A 24225-nucleotide genomic window follows, 5' to 3' on the forward strand; every position below is an offset into this window, starting at 1 on the left:
AGAAATAATCTAACTCTTGAATTTCGAGGTGAACTGAAGCTAGCTTTCATGTCACATAGATGCAGCAACCTGCTGGTGCCGACACCCAACCCCTCCCGTCTTGATCAAACTGCTTCAGTTGTCCTCAGCATAACTTTTCCCCTTGGTAGTGGCTGCCTCTTTACCTAACATGCAAAATCCAAAGAGAAAACGAACACAGGCAAGTCAAACTGATTTTAAGATCTTACAGGGCACGACTGAAGAGTTTCTGTTCTTTTCTTTGTTACACTCTTTCTGAGCACTGAAGCATTCCACATATTTTGCATTACACTGTGTGACCAGCTGAAAGAAAAGCAACATTTTAGCCTTCATTCAAAGGATTATAATTGTGCCTGTGTTAACTTATTGTGGTAATCATTTCTCAGTATATATACACATAACTATCAAATCATTACGTTGTAGACCCTAAACTTGGAATTCTTTGACGTACATGCAGCGTTGTCTATCTCTGTCAAGTGGGGAAAGACGACAAAACAAAAACAAAAGTATAATTGATAGCATCTGCTTGATCTGGCACAAATACTATAATCAGATTACTAATGAATTTTAAACATTTTTGTATCCCAAAGGACACTTTTTTGTGTTTCAAGAGTGGTAGCTTTTTCAGTTGTCTTGGTTGTTTGCGTGCTTGTTTTATTATTAGGCCTTAGGTTTCTTGACTACAGGCACTACGTAAGCAGCATTTGTTGAATTAACGTGGGTTTCTCTGTTGATGATGTCACTGATTCCTCACAGCCACATGAGACGGAGGTGGCTCTATACTAGCAAAGACGGCTTCGTGGTAATAAGAGCTAATCATGGTAAAGAATTGACTAAGTTCTCAGTAAATGTCTGTTAAACTGAACTGACATTGTTCTAAGGCTGTTATAAATAATTGGCCCAGTAGTTTGGTTATTCTTCCTGTGTATAGAGCTTGGTTGAATCATTCTGTCCATCTTTTGGGGGTGGGGTGGGGAGGGGAGGGGTCCATGCTAACAGAGTATATGGGAACAGTCTTCTCTACCTGGAGGTGGGTGTAGTTGGTTAATATGCCTGTAAAGGAACAAATGACCTGGTTGCCTTTGATTAATTTTTAAAACTGTATAAACAAATGTTGCAGAAGCAGAGAAGGCAGAATTTAATTAAGAATTATGGGTACTTAATTTTTTTAAGGATTCATTTTAAACATTCAAAATGAGACACTATGTCCTCACTATTGATTACCTCAAATGGTTTGCAGAGTAGCAAGGATGTTATAAAAGGAGACCTAGAAATTTAAAATTGTTATAACTGAACTTGGTGAAATTGATCTATTTTTCATTTCATATCACTTGTTATCATTTGCTTGACAGTCTCATTTCTTGAGCTGAGACTCGAAGGTTTCAGTGTCTATGGAAGGTTTTACCATGAAAACTAAAACTGCAGAGATTCATCTCATTCTTTCCATCTTGACACAAAATGAGAAATTACATATAGAACAATGTGCAAAAAAGCCTGGTTTTTTAAAGTCTAATGAAAGACTACGAAATAGGAAAGCACTTAGTACTTTGGTTGTACTAAGTACTAAGATGTACTGAGATGACTGAGCATTCTGATCTTACTTAGTTTAATAGTTCTTATAGTCTCTTTTTTCACTCAATTCCATATAAATCTTTACACCTCATGCCCCTATCAAAGAAAAAGAATAACCATTTAGGAAAAGTTAACTAAAGTTTCTTTAGTATTCCGTAGTAACTAGATCTTTTCTAGTTTCTAAATTATCTGCTAGGATAGTCATTCAAAGAGCTTTGCTTTTAAGATAATGCCAAAAATAGCCGTTCTCCATCAGGGTAAGATAGTATTTGTTCAGAAAAAAATACAGAGGATATCTTTTGGACTGGAACGACTGACAGAGTACTGTGTCATTGGGGCCAGGGGCAAATGTTAAAGTCGTAAACTGTGCAGAAGAAAATACAGCATGGCACTGTCTACCTGGATACCCACAATTAATACGGAAGTCGAAACTTGATCTTCCCATGGATTACATCTGAGGAGTACAAATAGTAATCCATTTCAGTCTAGACATTCATGCAAAAAAGACATGACCCTCCAAACTCAAGGCATTTCTTTACCTCCTTGCTGCTGTGCCAAAGAAACGTATTGAAAGCACTACCTTGAACTGTTTTTCCAGTCGTGTCTTTCCTCCCGCTCCTGGAATGAGGATACTGTTAACGTAACTATGCAGCTGACTGGAAGATACTTCAGTCTCCTTTCCAAGAATGGCTTCCAACAAGGCATCGTGGATGAAAATGTACTGCTCCTAAAAGGCACACGACATGGTAGTCACTGAGGAGAGCTGGGACAGGGCAGCCACCTCTGTCCCCCGCGTGAACTCAACCTTAGATGAACTCTTCCCCTAGCAGGGACCTCCCTCATGCATTTACAGCCAGGGGGTCGGCTCCAGTCAATCTTTCCTTCCTTATCTATCAGAAGTTAATTTAGGGTAGGGCCTGTGCTGCGTTTAGTTCTGTATTCCATAGCACGCCCCAAACAAAGCAGTGGGAAAACGTGTGTTCAGTGAAGGGCTTCAGAACCACTCTCTCGTATATATCTCTCAGGCTAAAAAACAAGGTTTAACCACCCCTAGCGTGGAATACACAGCACTAGAGAAAACTGTATCTGCTTCATTTAAGAGCCACACAGAAATGGACGCCTGTAAGCCAAAGAACGGTATCCCGGTTAGGACATCTTCCAACACCAACCTGTAAATTCCTTCCAGCTCCAAGAGAATGCTTATGTCTCACTCTCAATCATTCAACTTTCAGTTCAAGCGTGTGCTGGAATCACATGAGAACACCAGCAGCCCCTCCTCACCTCAGTCTGGACGAGGTAGTTGCGCTGTGTCCTGATATGCTTCAGGAATCCCAGGACATTGACTGTGCTTTTGTCTTTTATCTGTTGCAGCATGCTGTCGATCACAATGTAGGTGCCCGTCCTGCCCACGCCAGCACTGGAAGAGAGGCAGACACTCGTCCAGGACACCTGCTGCTCTACCAGGTCATGAACCATGGATTACAGAAATTATCATCTGAGTCTCCAACGTGCTGAGAAATAACCTGCGTCAACTACACTAGGTTCTCTCAACAAGAGGGTTATTATGACTGACATACGGATAGCATCCAGAACCTTCAATAGGATCCTTCCTCCCTCGTGAGTCTTGAGGGGGAGGGAAGACTGCCCTTCTACCATACGTAAAAATATAAAATATGTATAAATAGAAATAAATAAAAATAGAGAGAGTTACAGATTTGCTTTCTCAGCCTTGCTTGCAGCTCAAGCAAAGGGTTTAACTCTGTGATGCCAGGGGCCGCAAGGTGTCTCTCCTGGCAGTAGCCATCTCCACACCAGAACCACCCCTGCCGAGGCATCGCCTTGATTCTCCCGCTCCCCCAGGGATTCTGGGAGAACACACTATCCTTTCAATAAACCCCCTTTGTGCACAACTCCCGCCCAGGGTGCTCAGTACTGCCAAGTTCCTATTTAAAGGGCTACTTTCCTTTAGTAATCCAGGGGTAGGAGAAGAGCCCCTGTGGAAAAGCTGGCCTCGTTTACTCCCGTTTCCTGATTGTGATTTCAGCAAAACAACCCAACCCAACCCAGGGAGACCCGAGTTCTGCCGTATTGAACCACAGGTTGAACCACAGGCTTCGTTTGGCAGAAACCTGCTGCCTCAGGCTCTCCACCTCACACAGTTTTGTTGATGATACCCAAGTGCTTTGCCGGATAGAGCTTCACCTCTATTTTAGTGATTCTAAGTGGGTGAGCAAAAATGTAGGGTCCTCATGGGACTTTAAACAGAAGATGGGTTCCAACGTCTGCAAAGGACCTGCTCTGTGGAAGCATGTTATGAGAACAGCCCCAAAGAAATGCTGAGAAAAGGCCGGGCAGCTATGTAACATACATCACAGAATAAGCAACATCTATTTGAATACCAAAGTGAAAAAAGCCCAGCAATCCAAATGAACCACAATAAAAGCATTTTTGAAACCATCAGCTAAGGTTGTTTAAGGTAGTTAGTTAAGATGGGAAAGCAGGCTTTATCTGTGCTTTAAAAATATAGCACGTATAAACTGAAAGCCTTTCACACATAAACTAAATATTATTATTTGGATGAACCCTACAGAAAAAAACCATGTTCAAGAACTCAAAATCTCTAGTGCGGAAAGTTCTAAACTTGTGTGTAAGGTTTCTATATATTAGGAGCTGCCAACGGTTTCCCTATAAACACTGGGGATCTTTTTATCAGTAATAAGAAGGCGTTATAAAAACTGGAGACTCATCCTCTAAGAGCAGATTTTGTTTTAACCTCAGAAGCAGCAGATGGTTTCTTAATGTGAGGGGACTACAGTGACTTTCCGTAACCCTAACAGGTCTCATTGGTCCCAGTTTTCAGCGTAAGACTCCGTTTCTAAATCAAAGCAGCAGCAGGGCCACAGTGGTCCCAAGTTCACACAGCCCACACCCGCTGCTCTGCCCAATTCAAATGCTGAATCCCAGGCAGAAGAAAGGGGACGCCGCCGGCCTCACCTGCAGTGCACCAACACAGGGCCCGTTTCTGGAGTCCGGGCTGCTGAGGACCTCCTCACGAAGGTCAGGACCGGGAGGGCATACTCGGGAACTCCCATGTCGGGCCACTGCGTGTAGTGGTACTGGATCACTACCCGTTCATTCTGACGCCCCTTGGGATTTCCCTTCTGACCCTGAGAGAAGGGTGAGAGAAGATGGCTTTAAGCTGAGGGTGGGCATTCTGGTAAAAATCACATAAGGATGTCAGCAAACCTGACCTCTGTTCCCATTCGCCTTAACTGCTGTTCCTGGGGTTGGTTATTCCCTCTCTGTGGCCCTCTCATGCCCAAAATGGAGACATGACCTGGGTGCGTGAGAAGGATCAGACATCTCTGGGAAGAGAAAATGGGTGAAGACTGTACCAAGAATGAATGTTTAATATCGGTTTTCTGGACCGATCCAAGCACTTTGTAATTTGCCTACACGGCCTCCATTTCCTGACTTCCTGCCCCAGCTCATCCGACTGTGGGCCGGGACTCACATTCTTGCTCCACTGTCCGGGTTGGACCTTTAGGAGCCAGAGTGCTTGTGCTGTACACTCTCCAGGAAGTGTGGGGAGGGTCCTAAGTGACAAGTGGTTCAAAATCTCTAGAGTCAAAGGCAACCATCAATTTATCTGTCACTTTCATAAAGGAAAACTACTCTGAAGAATTCATTTAAGTGGCTGCACTTTTTACACTTGAACCACTTTGGATGAAAAATTTCCCCAAATAGATCACTTGCTGTGATTTTTTTTTTTTAATTACCAATACCTCTAAAATAAAAAATTTTTTTTGATGATTCAGGGTCATTAATCCATTGACACTGAACCTTGTAGGGTGTCTGGCCCTGTGCTACAAGGCCTTTGGATGTCTTTGATTTCTTAATCCTTCTGTTACCTCTCATTTTCCTATTTCTTCCGCATTTGCAGTTACTACGGTCAGTGTGCAAAACACCTAACGTTCCTACTGGACTTCCTCCTCCGGCTTAAGCTGTTTCTAAAATAAGAGTAAGTGGGCTGTGTTTAAATAAACTGAGGTGCTTCCGTGAGTAACGGACACTGTACTTCATGAGTATAAACCGGTTATTGGTTAGCTTGAGCCAGTTAACAGCTCTATTACAGAGAACACAGATAAAAACAGTGCAGCTGATTTTTATATACTTCTGCTATTCTTGGAAAAAAACGATACCCAGAAAGGACAGTTAACCTTGGATCACAAATGGGCTTCAGAGCCACTGACAGTGCGTATAAAAATCTCAGTAAGGGCTTCCCTGGTGGCTCAGTGGTTCAGAGTCCGCCTGCCGATGCAGGGGACACGGGTTCATGCCCCGGTCCGGGAAGATCCCACATGCCGTGGAGCGGCTGGGCCCCTGAGCCATGGCTGCTGAGCCTGCACATCCGGAGCCTGTGCTCCGCAATGAGAGAGGCCACAACAGTGAGAGGCCCGCGTACCGCAAAACAAAACAAAACAAAACAAATCTCGGTAAATGTGAGTTCTTCTGGGGCAAGGGGGAGACAGTTTTATCACATTCTCAAAGATGTCCAAGACTAAAAAAATAAATTAGGAACGACTGCTACAAACAACTCCCATACCTAAACCTCTGTAGAGTACTACTTCACATTTTCCTAATGAGCATCTGTCTTGAGTTCATAGTACTGCTACAGTGATCTATGAGTCTCGATGGGACAGTGGATTTTCAACAAGAGAAATTGAGATAACTTGAAAGCACCATTTCCACAAGGTGTAATTCTCAGGATGGTAACAGTTCTACTACAGAGAAGGTTTTTATTGTTAAGTCACATTAGGAAACACGACAAAGTTATATCGGTTTCTTAACTCTAGCACTCTCGGTACTTGTGTTCCTTGTAAATTTCTAAGGGGGAATACATACTACATGGCATTCCTTTTCCATACTTATTGAAGCACAGAATTTGATTCCTGCAAGCATCTTGCAGGGCTAGTATCCCTTGGGACACACTTTGGGAAACAGTGCTTTAAAGCTGTCAGAAAATTGGAATTAAAAAGCTACATCATCAAACAAACAGATGCTGCCATATTTGCTGGTTACCAAAACCTCAGAGGACCTTTTTTCCCCCCCAAATGAAGCCTCCTTCATGGAGAGATTAAAGAACTCAATCAGGCCAGTTAAATTCTATTATGTGCTTTGCCAGTATCTTTCACACCATACACTGATGTCAATCAAAAGAGTTGTGAAAAAAATGTTTCAAAAATACTTTTTTAAAAACCAAGTTGGTTATGAGAGTTGGCCTTAGTCGCACAGTAATTTTCATACTAGTTTAAAAAGAGATGCCCTGGCAGCCCCCCCGCCCAACTCCTTCAATACCTTTTTCACTTTTGTATTTCGGACTGAAAAACGACGAACAGTATAGCAGGCGTGTACTTTTGTGCTCTTCAGTGTGACAATAATGTTTCCATACTCCTCACTGTTCTCTGTGGGCCAATACTGATCACATTTTCGCTGCAAAAAAGGAAAAAGCTGTAAATTGTAACTGCAATTGATGTCACAACTCCAATGTTGATAATGTGGTTTCAAATGACGGTGTTGAGACACAGGCCATATCACTATGTGGTTGACTAAAAAAGGAATGCATGGGCTGAATCAGTCCTTGCAGGCAGATGTGACCTCTGAAGAGGTTAATCTTGGGACACGTTTGGGCAAGATCATTTGAGAAATGGGCCTAGTATTCATGATCATCTTTCAACACATGATGTACTTTACAAGAAGGTCTAAGAAAAATCCTGTATATTTGACCTCTACGAAATGTGGGTAGGATATGTCATCAAGGGAGTTTAAGTATCATTTGGGGAGGCTGGCCTGCATTCACAGTTAACACAAAGTCTCTTGCAACTGTGAGAGCCTTCGTGTTAAAAACTGGGTCACCAAAGGCAGAACAGGGATTCCACCGTCAAAGTGAAGCAGTAGTGATTCTGAGTAACCAACCAGAGCCTGGATCCTTATTCCAGCTTAGATTCACGTCTAATGTAAGCTCATAACCCAATAAAGTTAACATATGAATCATCATCTTAAAAAAAGGTTCTCTTAGTGATGGTCAAGGTGTTTAAGCAGTCTTTACTCCCCCCAGTGTGAACTATTAGTAGTTCCTTGACTAAACTGTTTCTTCCAACGTCCCTGCTTTTGTTCTTTCTCTCCCAGATATTTGGAACGTCCTTCCTTCTCTTTTCAAGCCTGTGTAACTCTTCCTCCTCCTCTTTCACTGTCCAAATCTCACCTCAGATATTAACTCTTTAAAAAAAATCTCTGTACTAGAGGATGCATTCCTGTGTTTTGCAGCACCCCCCCCCCCCAATTAATACCCTATTCACCTCAATCATCATGTTTAATCCACTCTGGTAAGTGCCTAGCTCACTTTCCTGGCAGGGAGGCCACTTCTCTAACTCTTTCAGCCTTGCCAAGTTTCTACCCTACAGTGGTACTCCACAAATATTTTTTTGAATGAAGGTACACAATTAAGCCAACAAGCTCTTACTCTTCCTTTTTCCACAAGGTTCGTAATCATGACAATGATTCCAGTGTTTTGTTCCCAAATCATCCTCCAGAAATCTTCAAATGTAGACTTTAACGGTCCCTGGGTGGCGATGTAGGCTTTCGCTTTGTTGTAACCCTTCAAAGATGACACAGCACAAAGTAAGATGAAAGCAGTATCACAGACCAGTTAATAATTCAAGTGCCTTCCGTATTGAGTAGGCTGTGCTTCTCATGTGAGCTCTGTGCAGTATGAAAACACATTCAACAGTTTCTGCAGCACTCTTCATTTATCAGAAAGAGGTTTATAAAAACATTTCTGACTTACATCGACATAGTTTGCATTAATGTAGTCGCTGTGCTTAGAGTCTTTTCCTGGTAAAGGTCTTAACTTCACCCTACTGTGATCATCTACAGAGGATAAAAAAAAAAAAGCAAAATCAAAATGTATAATTAAAAAACTAGCAGCATTCTAAAGCACAAAACAAGGCAAAGAGGCAACATGGCATCTCCCAGAGTGGCCCGAGAAACCGGGCAGAAGAACAGCTAAAAATTCAAAGCTACAGCATTCAAACCCATCTCCAAACGATAGGGACATTCCTACCTCATGCTCTGACCTGTGAGTGCTAATATGCAAGAAATGCAAATTGTGGTCCTTATTAGTTCATGTAAAACAATTCAAGTTGCAACCCTCCCAGATTTCCTCGTCCTATATTTTAAAACCAGTTTCCAAGCCCTTTGATTACTCGTGCCCAACACCCTCCCCACTGATATGAATATAAAAAGGTGATTTTATTAGATCAAGTCCAGAACATCTATTTTCCGGAGGTGCCATTGCTAAATTCAGCTGGACTCCCCATCACCCCAGCAGACCCTGAATAATTGAGGGAGCCAGAGCTTGCTTCTAAGAGTAATCTCTTCACAGGAATCTGAAGTCCATGATCAGATTTAAGATCCACTTAACCTTCCCCTACGAACAAAAGGTGAGTGGTGATATGTGCCTCTGGTTGCCCAACAGAATGAGCTTGTATTTATAGGATAACAAACAAAAGAAAGCTGAGGTCATACTTTTATTTTTCCCTAGCTAGAAAGAGAATGGGCAAAAGCCCGATTTCCATTTCCATTTATAATCATGATCGTAAAAGGCTAGCTCGAAAAGAAGTCCAATGAGTGGATTAGCCTAGACATTACTGACCCCAGACTATATCAAGCACTTTTGGAAAGCCCTCCACATTCTTGGAACTGTGAATTGCTTTTGTTGTGCTGACAAACTCTCAGACTGCAGTGAATCTGAACAGGGGCTGCCTGATATAAATGAGCCCCAACTGAAAATACTCTCCTAGGGCATCTGGATCCTATGCCTTAGGAGCATTATATTGTTACTTCTCAGACTGACAAAGAGGAACAAGTGTTCCTCAAGTTGCACAATTCATATTTCATCAAAAAGGTAACAGACTAGCTAAAAAGATCAGTACTGGAGGTGGCATCCACGTGTGCCTTGAAAGCTGTGATGGCTCCATGAGAGAAGGCTCTTCCTATATTGTGTTCCAGGCACATTCATGGACTAATTTTACTTGTTCCATATCATTTCCATGCTACTCTTTGCTATATAAAGGCATTAACATAGGGGTAGACCAAGGTGCTGCGTGATGTGCCCAGAGTCTGACCAAGTGGCCAACAGAGCACCAAAACCCAGCTCTCTGAACTTAGGAAAATAAAACCACATCTAATTTGAATTTGTGAAAGTAAAACCTCAAATGAACTTGTGAAAGTACAAACATGTCTAAGAAGAACTGGTGGTTTTGTGACAAAACACTGTGACCCTTGGGCACATCACACAGAAGTTGCCTTGATTTCCTCCCTCTTCTCTGCCACATACTTTTAGCTAAGGCAGTGAGCTCACTAGAAGTAGAGGTTGCTATGGTGGAGAGTGATGTGTGTGGACATATGCAAGGCATATACACGTGTATATGTCTGCCTGACTTATATGGTTAGAAATGAGGTCTATAAATGGACAAGTCCTCACAATCTCAGGGAGGTGAGCCTTGACTGGCTTGGCCAACAAATACTGCCAGAGTCAATCTATCCAAAGACTGGCAAGAAAAGAAAAGTTTTACTCTTCTTTCTTGTTCTCTTCTTTTCCTTCTCCTCATTCTCTCAGGTAACTGAAACAAATACTCTCATTCAAAAATGACTTTTGGTTCTTTTAAAACGTTTTCTAGAAGACGTAAAACTACATTCACAGATGACATGATCCTGTATATAGAGACCCTAAGGTCGTATATGACAACTCCACAGCTACCATCATACTCAATGGTGAAAAGCTGAAAGCTTTTCCTCTAAGAATGGGAACAAGATAAGGATGTCCACTCTTGCCATTTTTATTTATCATGGCATTGGAAGTCCTAGCCAGTGCAGTTAGGCAAGAAAGAGAAATAAAAAGCATCCAAATTAGAAAGGAAGAAGTAAAACTGGCACTATTTGCAGATGACCTGACATTATATATAGAAAATCCTAAAGACTCCATCAAAAAACTGTTAGAACTAATAAATGAATTCAGTAAAGTTGCAGGATACAAAATCAATACACAAAAATCGATTGAATTTCTATACAGTAATAATGAACTATCAGAAAGAGAAATTGAGAAAACAATCCCATTTACAATTGCATCAAAAAGAACAAAACACCTAGGAATAAACTTAACCAAGGAGGTGGAAGACCTGTGTACTGAAAACTCTAAGATATTAATAAAAGAAACTGAGGAAGACACAAATAAATGGAAAGATAGTCCATGCTCATGGATTGGAAGAACTAATATTGTTAACATGTCCATACTACTACCCAAAGCTATCTACAGATTCAATGCAATACCTATCAAAATTCCAATGGCATTTTTCACATAAATAGAACAAACAATCCTAAAATGTGTGTGGAGCCATAAAAGACCTCAAATAGCCAAAGCCATCTTGAGAAAGAAGGACAAAGTTGGAGGCATCACACCCCCTGACTTCAAATTATATTACAAAGCTATAATGATTAAAACAGTATGGTACTGGCAATAAAAACAGACACACAGATCAATGGAACAGAGTAGAGAGCCCATAAATAAACACACACATATACAGTCCATTGGTTTATGACAAAAGGGCCAGGAATATACAATGGGGAAAGGACACTCTCTTCAATAAATAGTGTTGGGAAAAGTGGACAGCGACATGCAAAAGAATGAAACTGGACCACTACAGTCCACCATACATAAAAATTAACTCGAAATGGATTAAAACCTTGAATTTAAGACCTGAAATCATAAAACTCCTAGGAAAAAACAACAGAGGAAAAAAGCTCCTTGACATAAGTCTTGGCGGTGATTTTTTTCAATCTGACACCAAAACCAAAAGCAACAAAAGCAAAAATAAACAAGTGGAACTACATCAAACTAAAAGTTTCTGCAAGCAAAAGAAACCATCAACAAAATGAAAAGGCAGCTTACCGAGGGGGGAGAAAATATTTGCAAATCATGTATCTGATGAGGGGTTGACATCCAAAATATATAAATAACTCACACAAATCAATAGCAAAACGAGCAATCAGTTAAAATATGGGCAGAGGACCTAAATATCCATTTTTCCAAAGAAAACATATAGATGGCCAATGGGTACATGAAAAGGTGCTCAACATCACTGATCTTCAGGGAGATGCATATCAAAACCACGATGAAATATCACCTCACACCTGTTACAGTGGCTATTAACAAAAATATAGAAAATAACAAGGGCCACACAACTGTTAGAACTAATGAGTTTAGTCAAGGAGGTAAGATACAAGATCAACAGAACATACAAAAATCAATTATATTTCCATACACTAGCAATTAACAATCTGAAAATATCAAGTAAACAATTCCATCCAAAAGAATAAAATACCTAGAAATAAATTTAACAAAAGCACAACACTTGTAAAATGCAGACTGCTGAAAGGAATAAAAGATGACCTATATACATGGAAAGACATCCCATCTTCATAAATGGGCAGACCTAATTTTGTTAAAATGGCAGTGCTCCCCATATTCAACTATAGATTCAAAATAATCTGTATTAAAATCCCAGCTACATTTTTTGCAGTAATAGACAGGTTGATCCTGAAATTTATATGAAAGCACAAGGGATCCAGAATAGCCTAAACAACCTTGAAAAAGAAGAGCAAAGTTGGAGGACTCACAGTTTCCAATTTCAAAACTTATTACAAAGTCAGTAATCAAGACAGTGTGGCAATGACATAAGGATAGACATACAGATTAATGAAAAAGAAAGGAAAGTCTGGAAATAAACCCTCACACTTACAGTCAGTTGATTTTTGGTGGGGTGCTAAGACAACTCAATGGAGGAAAGAAGAATCTTTTCAACAAATGGTGCTGGGACGACTGGATATCAACATGCAGAAGAATGAACCTGGACCCCTACCTCACACCATATACACAAATTAACGCAAATGGATCAAAGACATAAATGTAAGAGCTAAGGCCAGAAAAGTGTGACAGGTGTAAATATTCATGATCTTGGATTAGGCACTGGTTGTTGGATGTGAGAACAAGACCACAGGCAACCAAAGAAAAATACACTGAATTTCACCAAAATTTTAAAAATCTGTACTTCAAAGGACATCATCAAGAAAGTGAAAAGACAATGCACAGAATAGAAGACAATATTTGCAAACTATATATCTGATAAGGGATTTGTATCTAGAATCTATAAAGAACTCAACAATAGAAAGACAAGTAATCCAATTAAAAAATGGGCAAATCAGGCTTCCCTGGTGGCGCAGTGGTTGAGAATCCGCCTGCCTATGCAGGGGACACGGGTTCGTGCCCCGGTCCGGGAAGATCCCACATGCCGCGGAGCGGCTGGGCCCGTGAGCCATGGCCGCTGAGCCTGCGCATCCGGAGCCTGTGCTCCGCAGCGGGAGAGGCCACAACAATGAGAGGCCCGTGAACCCCCCCCAAAAAAAAAAAAAAAGTGGGCACAGGATCTGAACAGATATTTCTCCAAAGGAGATATACACGTGGCCAATAAATAACGTGAATAGATGTTCAACATCACTAATCATTAAGGAAATGCAAATCAAAACTACCGTGAGATACGACTTCACACTTATTAGGATGGCTATTATCAAAAACACATAGTAACAAGTGTTGGCAAGGATGTGGAAACGTTGGAACCTGCATATATTGCTGCTGGGAATGTAAAATGGTGTAGCCACTTCAGTAAACAGTTGGGAAGTTCTTCAAAATGTTACACATAAAGTTACCATATGACCTAGCTATTCAATTCCTAAGTATATACCCAAGAGAGTTGAAAATATGTCTGTACAAAACCTTGTACACAAATGTTCATAGCAGCCTTCTTCATAATAGTCAAAAAGTAGAAACAACTCAAATGTCCATCAAATGAGAAATTAATATGTGGTATATCCATAGCACAGAGTATTATCGTTCAGCCATAAAAAGGAATGAAGTAGTGATAAAGGAATGAAGTAGTGATATAAGCCACACCATGGGTATACCTTAAAAACATCATGCCAAGTAGAAGTGACACAAAAGGCCATATATTATATGATTCCATTTATATGAAATATCCAGAATAGGCAAACACACAGAGCAAGAAAGTAGGTACGTGGTCTCTAGGGACTTTGGGAGAGGGAGGAATTGGGAGTGACTGCTCATGGGTAAGGAAGTTTCTTGTTGGGGTCCTGAAAATGTTCTAAAATTAGATGGTGGTGATGGTTGTACAACTCTGTGTCGATAATAAAAACCACTGAAATTCACTTAAAATTTAAATTCAAATTAATGTTAAAATGGGTGAATTTTATATGGTATGTGAATTACATCTCACTAAAGTATTGTTTAAAAAATCTATCTATAGCAGCGTGCAGATTTAAGTGGTCCGATTTAAACGCGGTATTACATAAAATTACAAGTACTGTGTTCTTTACCATAGTGTATGTTAACCATAAACATCTGTGCCCCTGCCCTTAATATAGAAATGTATATTTTCAGCCAGTGACCCAAGCCACAGCATCTACGAAAAGTGGCCTTCTAGCCACAGAAGTAGCCTGTCCTCTTAGGGTATTCCTTGAGGCTCTGTAAGAAGAACACTTATTTGTTTGCATCCTGAACTTCCAGGGTATTCTTGACCCTGGAAATGTTTTGGACAGGACTAAGCTCATGGGCCATGAGGACTGGTATAAACTAATTACCTAATCTTAGAGAGACTGCTTTGAAATTCAACTTCCTTGATTCAGTTCCCAGTATTTCCATTTGTGTTAAAAGACTTGGCTCTCATTGGTAATAAGAACAATGTCAAGATAGCGACATGACCTAACGTTTTGGTTCCCAGCATCGGATATGAAATCACTCCATGTAAAAACAGTAAAGCTCAGAACATCTCCTTCGATCACCTGCTTATTGAGCAGAGATCTGACAGCGTCGTGAAAGACTCAGCGGGCAGAGTGTCCCCACTTCTTCTTCCACACTGTTGAAGATGGGCTAACGAGAGGTCAACTTGCAAGTGTAATTTTCTCTTGGCATCCTGATTCTGGTGGCTTGCCTTTGAGCTTAGACCCAGCAGGAAGATTTCATTTCCCCGCAGTTGACGATAGTTTAAAGTTTATTACTCACATGCTAAAATGTTGATGTATCTGTTTTTGTGCTTGTTATCTGGATGATTAGAATGTTCTGCAGTGATGTTCATATCAGCTGTACAGCGCTGGACCTCCTAGAGAAGAAAACAAACATCGAGACTTCAAAGATTTTTAGACACGCTTTAGACGTTTAACAACAAGTCGTAGAAAGAAAGGAACTATTTACATCCAAAAGCACAGAGTATTTACACAGTTCCCAGCCACGGGCCACCGTTACCTCCCCAAACTCAACTTCAGAAATGATTACTGACATATTACTAACAAACGTATGAAGGATGTGAACGAAATAAAAGGATTTCATTCTTTACTAATTCATCAATCATCTACTTTATTCCAGATTTTGACCTAGGCATGGGGATTACAAAATAGTATCTCTTTTTGAGTATGTCACAGTCGGATGGCTGAGAACAACATGTGAAAGGATGATGACGGTCAAATGTGATTAGTAGAAAAGAGGCCTGAAGAAACTGATGGGAACACAGAGGAAGGCTTTAGACAGGAGGAGATGATTCACGCGGGCCTTAAAGGATGAACAGGAATATTCCAGGCAGAAGAATCATCTCCTCCATGATTTGCAGTATGCTTACATTATAGTCCTTACAGCCTCGTTTTATAACTAACGGACTACAGATTGACTGTACTCAGCCCTGAAATGACACTAATAGAACTTACACAGTTGTCGTATCTGGCTCAAATATATATGGCTCTGATGCGTTATTTGTTAACTCTGAATTTATTTACATTATCCTTCTTCAGAAAAACAGCAGTGGGAGAAGCAACTCTCCTCTCCGGTCACCTTTGCCATGGATAGAAACATCATCCATTAGCCTAATACAAGATTGCTAAAAAGCCACATTTTTCTACACTGTATGCTTCAAACCCAAGGCTGCACTGGCGCGAACTAATAAGGGAAGTCATTAGCAGCGCACAGCTGCGGCAAAGAGCAGGGGCAAAGTGACACAAGATGATCAGGAGACATGTTTTACACGTAACAGATGTAACAGAGTTTACGAGCATGCAGACTTTTCTTCACAAAGGAGTTGCATAGCAATTATGGATGATTTCCACAGCATTTACATCACGCATAATGAAACAAGGAACTGGCTGTCTTTCATATTTGCAAAGTACTTAGGAGGAACTCACTGTGATCAAAGAACTTAACTAAGGTACAGAAACAATGGGTCGCTAACTATTCAAAGAAACCATATTCATGGACACCCGATTCCTGGAGGATATATATTCAATTTTTCATAATTGTAGGCATTCTCAGTGGAAGGAGGGGAGGGAGGGAAGGAAAGGAAGGAAAGGAAGGAAGGAAGGAAGGAAGCAAAGAAAAAAAAGAAGAGCCACAGGCATTAATTCAACACACCTCTCTGGGGAAAGTGTCCGTTTCATGACGATTCTTTATCTTTTCTTACTTTTATTAAATGTGATAAACTCTGATACTTGCTATTCTATCTAAAATGGTTTATAACCTACAGTTTGGCAAATGCTGGTTTAAAGGGCCTTAAGGCTACCTATGGCTCTTTTCTCTAAAATAGATAATAAAATGTGAGCACAATGCAATGAGTCTGATATCTTAACATCTCCAAGAACAGAAGCAACGCTAGCCATACTCAGAATATTTGCCTTTTAGAACTGCCTTGAAAGCCTGAGGCGTGCTCTTCTGAATAGTTTCAGGGCCAGAAAACCTTTGAAAATGGATTTGTATTCTGGAAGCCATTAATTCAATCTGTACACAAATCCGTGAAATAAGCTGACATGCTTTGGTTTCTGGGTTTTGAAGGTCATACCTTTGGCATGTACCTCTTCAGGGCTGAGCTGCTCAGATATCTTGTGCTGAGCTTTCAGCTTTTAGTACCTTAGTTTGAGATTCGCTTTGTTTATTGATTTTTTTTCCCCATTGTGTGGCTCTGACCACACACTATGGACTGAGGTGGGGCCTCTATTATAGGCTAATGCAATTGACCAAGCCTGCGTGGGAGCAGCTGTCTGTACTGTTTAAAGCAGCCATTCAATATGGCCAATCAAACTCTGTGTTATCTAAAACTCTTGGTCTGATCCGTTGCCTCTATTTCACTTTAACAATTATATGAATGACAGAAAACAAAGGATAGTCATAAATAATGTTAAATCTGATTTTATGAGAACCCAAGGGGTTTGCCTATGGCCTTCTGATTTTGTCTTGTGGATAATAATGTCATCTGTAATTCCTTGCAGTACTGCCTGACTCATTTAGATGCTGATAATATCATCTGATCCTGGAGTGGCTTTTCTCCATCAGAACTGGCATTTCAAAGTTAATGTGATTTTAATAGGTGTTAAAACCTTTTGAAGTGACACTGGCCGAGAGAGTGTGTATAGTAAAGTTACCTGTTCAGCACCCTGATAAAAAGTTTAAGATTTAAGCTTGTTTGTACTTTACTGTCTCTATAACAGAGCTGGTATTCTCAAAATGAATATTCTGCAAAGGAACAGGCACACGATCACAGAAAAGAGCCAACTGAGAACAAGAGATTTAAAATAAAGTATAACTTTAAAAAACGAACAAACAAAACCACTAAAAGTTGACAGACACAGAATTCTTGGGAGATGATACAGACTACATCACCTCCTGCCTGGAGTTGTGGATGTGAAAGGCTGTCCAAAGGGCACATGGTGACCTACTGTCCTCCCGTTTGGTAGCTCAAATTGAAAAAAAATAAGCCAACCAGAACAGATCTAGAAATCTTTCAGATTACTCAGCTTCACAGTGAAGCAAGCTGAGAAGGAAATATTTTGGACCTGGTGACCAAGTGTTAGACCGAGTGTGTGTAACATTCTTAGTGTCTGAGTTCAGGCAGCCCACAACGTGTTCAGGGGACTGTTGTACACAAGGTTAAGTCATGACCACAGCTCAGTGCTTTGTTTAGTGTCAGACTCAGAACTGGCCCTCGCCAGGTACTGGCCACACTCACCTTCCTACCTCTGCTCTCCTCCGCTCAGGCTACAAGCTGCTGCTGCCCTGATTTTCTTCAAATGCTGCTTTGACTTTGCTGTTCTCTCACTCAGACACCTCTAGAGAGACGCCAGATTCCTCTGCCAGGCTTTCAAGGTCCCATCCTATTTTCCACCCACTCCCTTCCCAATGCCACACAGTTTTAACTCTGTGCCCCTTGAACAGACCGTACGTATGACCTCCTGCTCTGGGCTTCACTGCCATTTTCCTTGCTAAGAATGCCTGTCCTTCTCTCCCCCATCCGAATCCATATGTCTTTATCTAAAATGACTGCCTTCCCCTCCAGAAAACCAACCCATCTTTGGAGAGTATATCACAGTATCTATCATCCTGCAGCTGGTCTATAAAATAGAATTATTTTTCCTGTACGATCTGTGAAATTTGGCTAACGCACGTTTTTTCTCACTCTCTATAAAAACCTCAACTTAACCAACTATGATGCTTTTCATGATAAGGGTTTAAAATGTTTTCCTGTGGGACATTTAAGACCCACACTGGCATTTTGTCACCAAGGCTCCGGAAACTCGACAGGGCCACTTTCTGCCATCCTGCAGGCAGCATTCTTTCTGCAGCTTTCCCCCTCTGTCAGGAACTCTTGGTATGTGTCATCGGCAACACGAGAACTCTGCATCTTACATAAAGCGATTGTGGCCACTGGTCCCTTGGCGCATGAGCTCAGGTGGACAAAGCTTTGTTCTCTTGATTTAAGATGAGCAACTGGCCCAAATTTAGCTCAGCTGGAGTTAATTGTAACAGACCTGATCCCCCAAAGGATCTTGTCAAGGGGTATTGGACCTCTGGCCTCATCTCTGCACTCAGCCTTGAAACCTGTGATGCCCCTGACCCCTGCCTATTAATTCTGGTGACCCACAGGGCCTTGGAGCTCCCCTGATCTTGAAAGATTATATGTTAGCATCGCGCCTCTGGAAGCCTCCTGGATTATGACTGGGGAGGCCGGAGAAGAGTGAGGTTGATGTCAGCGAAGGTAGCCAAGGGAACAGTCACTAGACACTATCCTGGCATAAGGACTGACGTTATTTCCCCCGACTCCAAAATCTGCTAGAAGTATAATGTCCCCAGCTTTTAACGGCCTCCAAAATTTACCTGACAAGGAACAAAAGCTTGCTTTCAGCATCACCTCTAAACAAAGGCTCAAAATTACCAGTGAATCATTTCTCATTCTCCTCCAAGCAGCAAACTTCTGAACATATGACAGCTATTCACCAAATTTGTTTTTTTCCATTTCCCTCCAAGATTTGACATCAAGATGGGGCAAATAGAACTTCTGCAGAAATACCCAATCAAAATACACAGGATCCTTTCTCCTTTGCTCTCCTCCAGAACTTCATTTCTGTATTAGCACTTATTTTGCTTTGCCCTCTTTCTACTTCAGCCGTGTATACTCTAGTCTTCCCCCATCAGGCTGAACTCCCTGAGGGCAAGTTCTCTGTCCCATTCATCTGCGTGCCTTGTACCATGTAGGTACTCAGTACCTGCGGAGAATAGTAGGTACTCAGAGAATGCTAGGTGCTCAGTAACTGCAGAATGAGTTGCTTTAACTCCTCTTAATGGGCAAATATTCACTGTGCAGTGGTTTCCTCTATAATCTTAAGATTAGTTCTTTGACTAATTTTAGGCCTCTATTCAGAGGTTATATAAGATTTTTTTTTTTTTTTTTTTTTTGCAGTATGCGGGCCTCTCACTGTTGTGGCCTCTCCTGTTGCGGAGCACAGGCTCCGGACGTGCAGGCTCAGCGGCCATGGCTCACGGGCCTAGCTGCTCCACGGCATGTGGGATCTTCCTGGACCGGGGCACGAACCCGTGTCCCCTGCATGGGCAGGCAGACTCTCAACCACTGCGCCACCAGGGAAGCCCTATATAAGATTTTTGTAAGTCAGATTCTCAGCCCTCTGGGAAGGCTCTAGCCCATAAAGACCATGTACTGGGCTCCCAGTACTCTTGTGGGGGGGGGCGGGAGGCTCCTTATTTTGACTGCTCCCCCCCCCTTTATTTTGCCAAGGAACTCACTGGCCCATCAGCTGCATGACCAGTTTTAGACAATCAACTGATAATCTTGGTTATCTCTCCTTTGACTTCAGCTCATTACAGGACATTACTTCCATGAGAGTCTGGAGGGCATCCAGGTTAAACATGTGGGCTTGAGTCAGAAAGCCTTGGTCTTAAACCCTATTGCTGCCACTTCCTAACTGAATCACCCAATGCCTCGGTTTTCTCACGGGTAACTTTCCTCATCTGCAAAATAGGGACAATAAAATAGCACGCACCTCATGGGGTATTTCTGAGGAACGAGCGAAATAATCCAGGCAACCGTGCCAAGTAGATGCCGGCCGTCATTATTCCACATAAAAGAAATCTGAGGTTGAGGTTACTACTCTCTTAATATGAGGGTTTTGTTTTATTTTTGTTAAATTGCACAAAATCTCTCATCCTGACCTCCTTTTTACAGCCTATTACTATCTCTTGTTTATAAAAACAGCCTTGATCGCTTCTTATAGAGCCTGTTACCATTTTCCTTTCTAGCAGAGCTACCCAAAAGGAGTACTACTACTGTTTTAAAAATACTTCAGATTCCCCCTAAATTAGATGATGATGGTATGTTAGTGAGCTTCTCTATGTCTCATTTCCCCCTTTACATGGCTGTCTTACTATCCTTTGAGGGAGAAAGGATGTACTTCCTAGTCTGAATAGCCCCGATTTGAAACCTTTCAAACCAGGACAGACTGTGAAATAACAACAGTAGAACAAAGCCTCCCTCCTCCCCGCCCTCCCTGTTCCAGTCCTGAAACTACCAGCATAATACTTAGGCTGGAGAGTTCAACATAGGCAACAAAAGCTTCTAGCCACAGTTTTCTTTTTAGGATAGAAACAGGGTGCGGATGCCCAGGATTTGTTAACAGGCGTGATTTTGATGCAGCAAAGCCCATTTTGAGTCAGATCAAGTTTACAGAGGTGTAGCTGATTATTTTGAATAATTAAATGGTGTCAAAACCAGCTGTGATGAATAGCACTGGGGTCTCAAATCATAAATAATTGAGAAACTGGAGTTGCATTTGATCATCCTGATCAAATTCTCGTCTCTAGAGGATGAATGTTTGTCCCGAATACCATCAACATTGTTAAATGCCTCAATATTCTTGCTCAGTCATCCAGCCAACAGTCAATTGAACTAAATCACTTGAACACCACACACATGTGCTGTCCTCATGAATACAAAACGTTTCACTTTAAACCATGTGCTTTGTACTTGGACAGGCACCTTTTCTGGGGCAGCATCTAAGAGCCGCGTTAAACACTTGACGTGTTTTTGTTTGTTCCATGAAACATATGACTGCAGAATAAATCAGAGGGGTCCTTCTCTCTACCACCTTTGCTTTGCTTCTGCTCCAGAAATAAAACGAAAACAAAAAAGCTAGGAGAAGGACGTAATTTAAAACAAGTTGTCAATATAATTGCCTTTAGGATGGCCTTTGGGGACTCCAAATTTGCACAGAGACAGGGGCTTCTGGTCCTCTTTTTCTCTCTCCTTCTCCATGCGAAATAACTGCACCTCCCAGCTGTATGGCTCCTGGGCGATCTCAAAGGGCCTACCTTCCATTATGCCATGTGATCCCCAGAACCAGTTTCGTGAAAAGAGGTGGGCAGGTTAGTGCCATCATCATCATTTCCATTTGAAAGCAGAAACGAGACAGAAAGGAATCGACTTACCCACAAAGCTAGAAGACAGCTGAGCTGCCATGAAAACTTGGCCTCCTCGGCACAACTCTTGCTGCCAGAGATGTGCCTTAGTGAAGCGCCTCAGTGAAGAAAAGGGCAGTCTGTTTAATAGCTCCTCATTGACACCCTGTCATTGCTGAGCTGGCACGGAACCCAGAGCTGGCAGGGTAGTGCGCGCTGCTCTCTACCTTGTTTCCTACATCCCAGTTCTTAAAATCAGAAGGCTGCGTTCACCCACGTCTCCTCTCCAAGGATTAATAATCACGAAAAACAACCGTCGACCTTTGCATGGGCTTAACAGTTAACCCAGCACTTTCCAGGATGTTAATCATTCGTTTTTTTCCAACATCGTTGGGGTTGGAGGTGACATCAGTGCCATTTTTAAAAATGAGGGAACTGGGGATCAGAAATGAAATGACTGGCTCAAGGATAATAAAGGTCACTCCTGGTGGAGCCAGCTTCAGATCCCTCAGACTTCAAATCCGCTGTCCCTGCTATACCTTGTACATCCCAGAAGTGACATGGAATGAGAAGCCCTGTCCTTTGCATGATGACTGCTGTCCCAGTTAGAATGCAGATGAAGAGAGAATCTGAGGTTGCCTCTTTCCTGCCACTAAGTCTGTTCTTTCACAGAAGTGCACAAGCAACTCCCTTTCACCTCATTTTTACTGGGAAAAGAGGGCCTGTTAAAACTCTAAGTGTAAGGAAAAGAAAAAAGATAATCAAGTCCCCACTTTCCTCAGTGACTGCTTCTGTTATGCTTGAAACACATTCACTTCAAGCTTACAAAAATCCCTGTAAAATAAGAGTTAGCTTTCAGGAAAGAAATTTCCGGTTTTGAAACATACCTCAAAATCCTCAGAGAACCCATGCTGGTTATTAGAATAGAGCTCACCGATGTGTTTAACAAACTGTTTGACAGGAATGGCTTCCATGTCATCTGTGGGAATAAAACAATATTCAGAGTCACGAAGAATACTTCCATAAACAAGTAACACTGATAAGGGATTACTGAAGACAGATATTTGATATTTGCAAAGAGTGATGTAATTGTATCACCTGAAATAGATGTCTTCAAGAAAAGTCTCCGCATTTACTTGACATTAGGGTCTCATTATGATTCTGAATGCCTAAATGCTAGGTTACACAGGGTTTTAAAAATGGTCTTAGGGCTTCCCTGGTGGTGCAGTGGTTGGGGGTCCGCCTGCCGATGCAGGGGGCACGGGTTCGTGCCCCGGTCCGGGAGGATCCCACGTGCCGCGGAGTGGCTGGGCCCGTGAGCCGTGGCCGCTGGGCCTGCGTGTCCGGAGCCTGTGCTCCGCAGCAGGAGAGGCCGCAACAGTGAGAGGCCCGCGTACAGCAAAAAAAAAAAAAAAAAAAAAAAAAAAATGGTCTTAAACTATTACCTTTATTCTTTATATTCAAGGCAATTTATGTAGTTAACTCACCACATCATACTCTTAACTAAAATTCTGAGCTTACCAAGGGTACTTATTTGTTAAGAAATGTTATCACACCCTACGTTTTTCAAAACCTTGCTATTCAGTGGGGTCCAGCTTGAAGTTGGAACAACTAAGTCCTGTTGCTGATCTCTGAAGTCTAAGCAATCGTTATACACAATTACAGACAGGTGCCACTGTACCAGCGGGCTTCAGGTACAATGCCATCTATGTTTAAGTGTTCACAATTTTCGTTCAAGACAGCTGTGTCTACACAATGCCAAATAACCAGTTTGATGGAATTAACTGGATCTTTTTTTGGTGTTGACAGACTAGGTGTGGATTCAGGAAGACCCCACATTGCAATTGATTTGTAATGTTGTCACTTCAAAAGGGCATTTTCAGTTCCTGAGCCCCAAGTGTGTTTTAAGCCGATTTACCCAGATCCACTCTGCTACTTGAGTACTGCCGGAAAACAGCCACACCCCGCTAACTGGAGCTCCGCAACCTCCTCCTTCCCTCCTTCCCTCGCCCCTCCCCCGCAAATATTTCCTTTTAAAAATACTCTGCTGAATTTGAGATAAACAACAGACATGACATTTACTTTATTCAGAGTGAAAGATCTTTGGCAAACGCACAAACATCTAAACTGCCACAGATGCTTTTCTTAGCAAAGGGTATGAAGATCTGTATGTGTAAATGAGGTCCTACTTTGGCAAGAATGTTATAGATCCAGGCCTGACAATCTGATTTCTCTTCATCTGGTGACAGTTAACATTGACTATGTCATTCCTTCTCTACTTTCTTTCGAGAGAGCAAAGCTCTAGGGTGGCTTTTTGCATCTATTGACATTTTCAAACTTGCATCATTCTAAAGCGGAAAAAAGCATCTCTCGTATACTTTGTTTAAGGTGACTTATAAACGTTCATAACCCAAACTGCTTAGCAGAGGAATGTTACTTATCAAATAGGGGGTGCTCTGTACGTACAGAGTCTTTCTGTGTGAACAATTAAAGACCTAATCATTTTAATAGGCCACCTTATGAAAAAAATTGCCAAGTTATTTACAAATATTTCAGGATTGAAGATGTTCATGAATATGCAATCATTTTGCACGCCCAAGAAATCTATAGCTCCCATAATGATGTAACCAGCATTAACAAAGTAAGCCGAGCCAAAATGTTTCCCCAGAATATTTAGCAGAATGCACAGTTCAAGAAAAATTTCCCAAATTATCTGATCACTTCAC

At 41.6% G+C, this 24225-nt stretch overlaps 1 protein-coding gene across 4 annotated transcripts in view; it reads right to left on the bottom strand.

The window, feature by feature from the left end:
• PTPRG (protein tyrosine phosphatase receptor type G) overlaps window positions 1–24225 on the bottom strand; it is a 749834-nt gene that overhangs the window by 24686 nt on the left and 700923 nt on the right. For all 4 annotated transcript variants that reach the window (XM_081245085.1, XM_081245083.1, XM_081245084.1 and 1 more), the window contains 9 exons: window positions 22387–22478; window positions 14783–14879; window positions 8438–8520; window positions 8114–8248; window positions 6949–7083; window positions 4585–4757; window positions 2872–3007; window positions 2171–2317; window positions 228–321 (listed from right to left, as the gene is read on the bottom strand). In XM_081245085.1, the coding sequence (XP_081101211.1) occupies window positions 228–321; window positions 2171–2317; window positions 2872–3007; window positions 4585–4757; window positions 6949–7083; window positions 8114–8248; window positions 8438–8520; window positions 14783–14879; window positions 22387–22478 (1092 nt within the window). The remainder of the gene's footprint in view (window positions 1–227; window positions 322–2170; window positions 2318–2871; window positions 3008–4584; window positions 4758–6948; window positions 7084–8113; window positions 8249–8437; window positions 8521–14782; window positions 14880–22386; window positions 22479–24225) is intronic.

Source organism: Mesoplodon bidens (genome assembly GCF_964165515.1).
Source record: "Mesoplodon bidens genome assembly, chromosome: 10".
Classification (NCBI taxonomy): Eukaryota; Metazoa; Chordata; class Mammalia; order Artiodactyla; family Ziphiidae; genus Mesoplodon; species Mesoplodon bidens.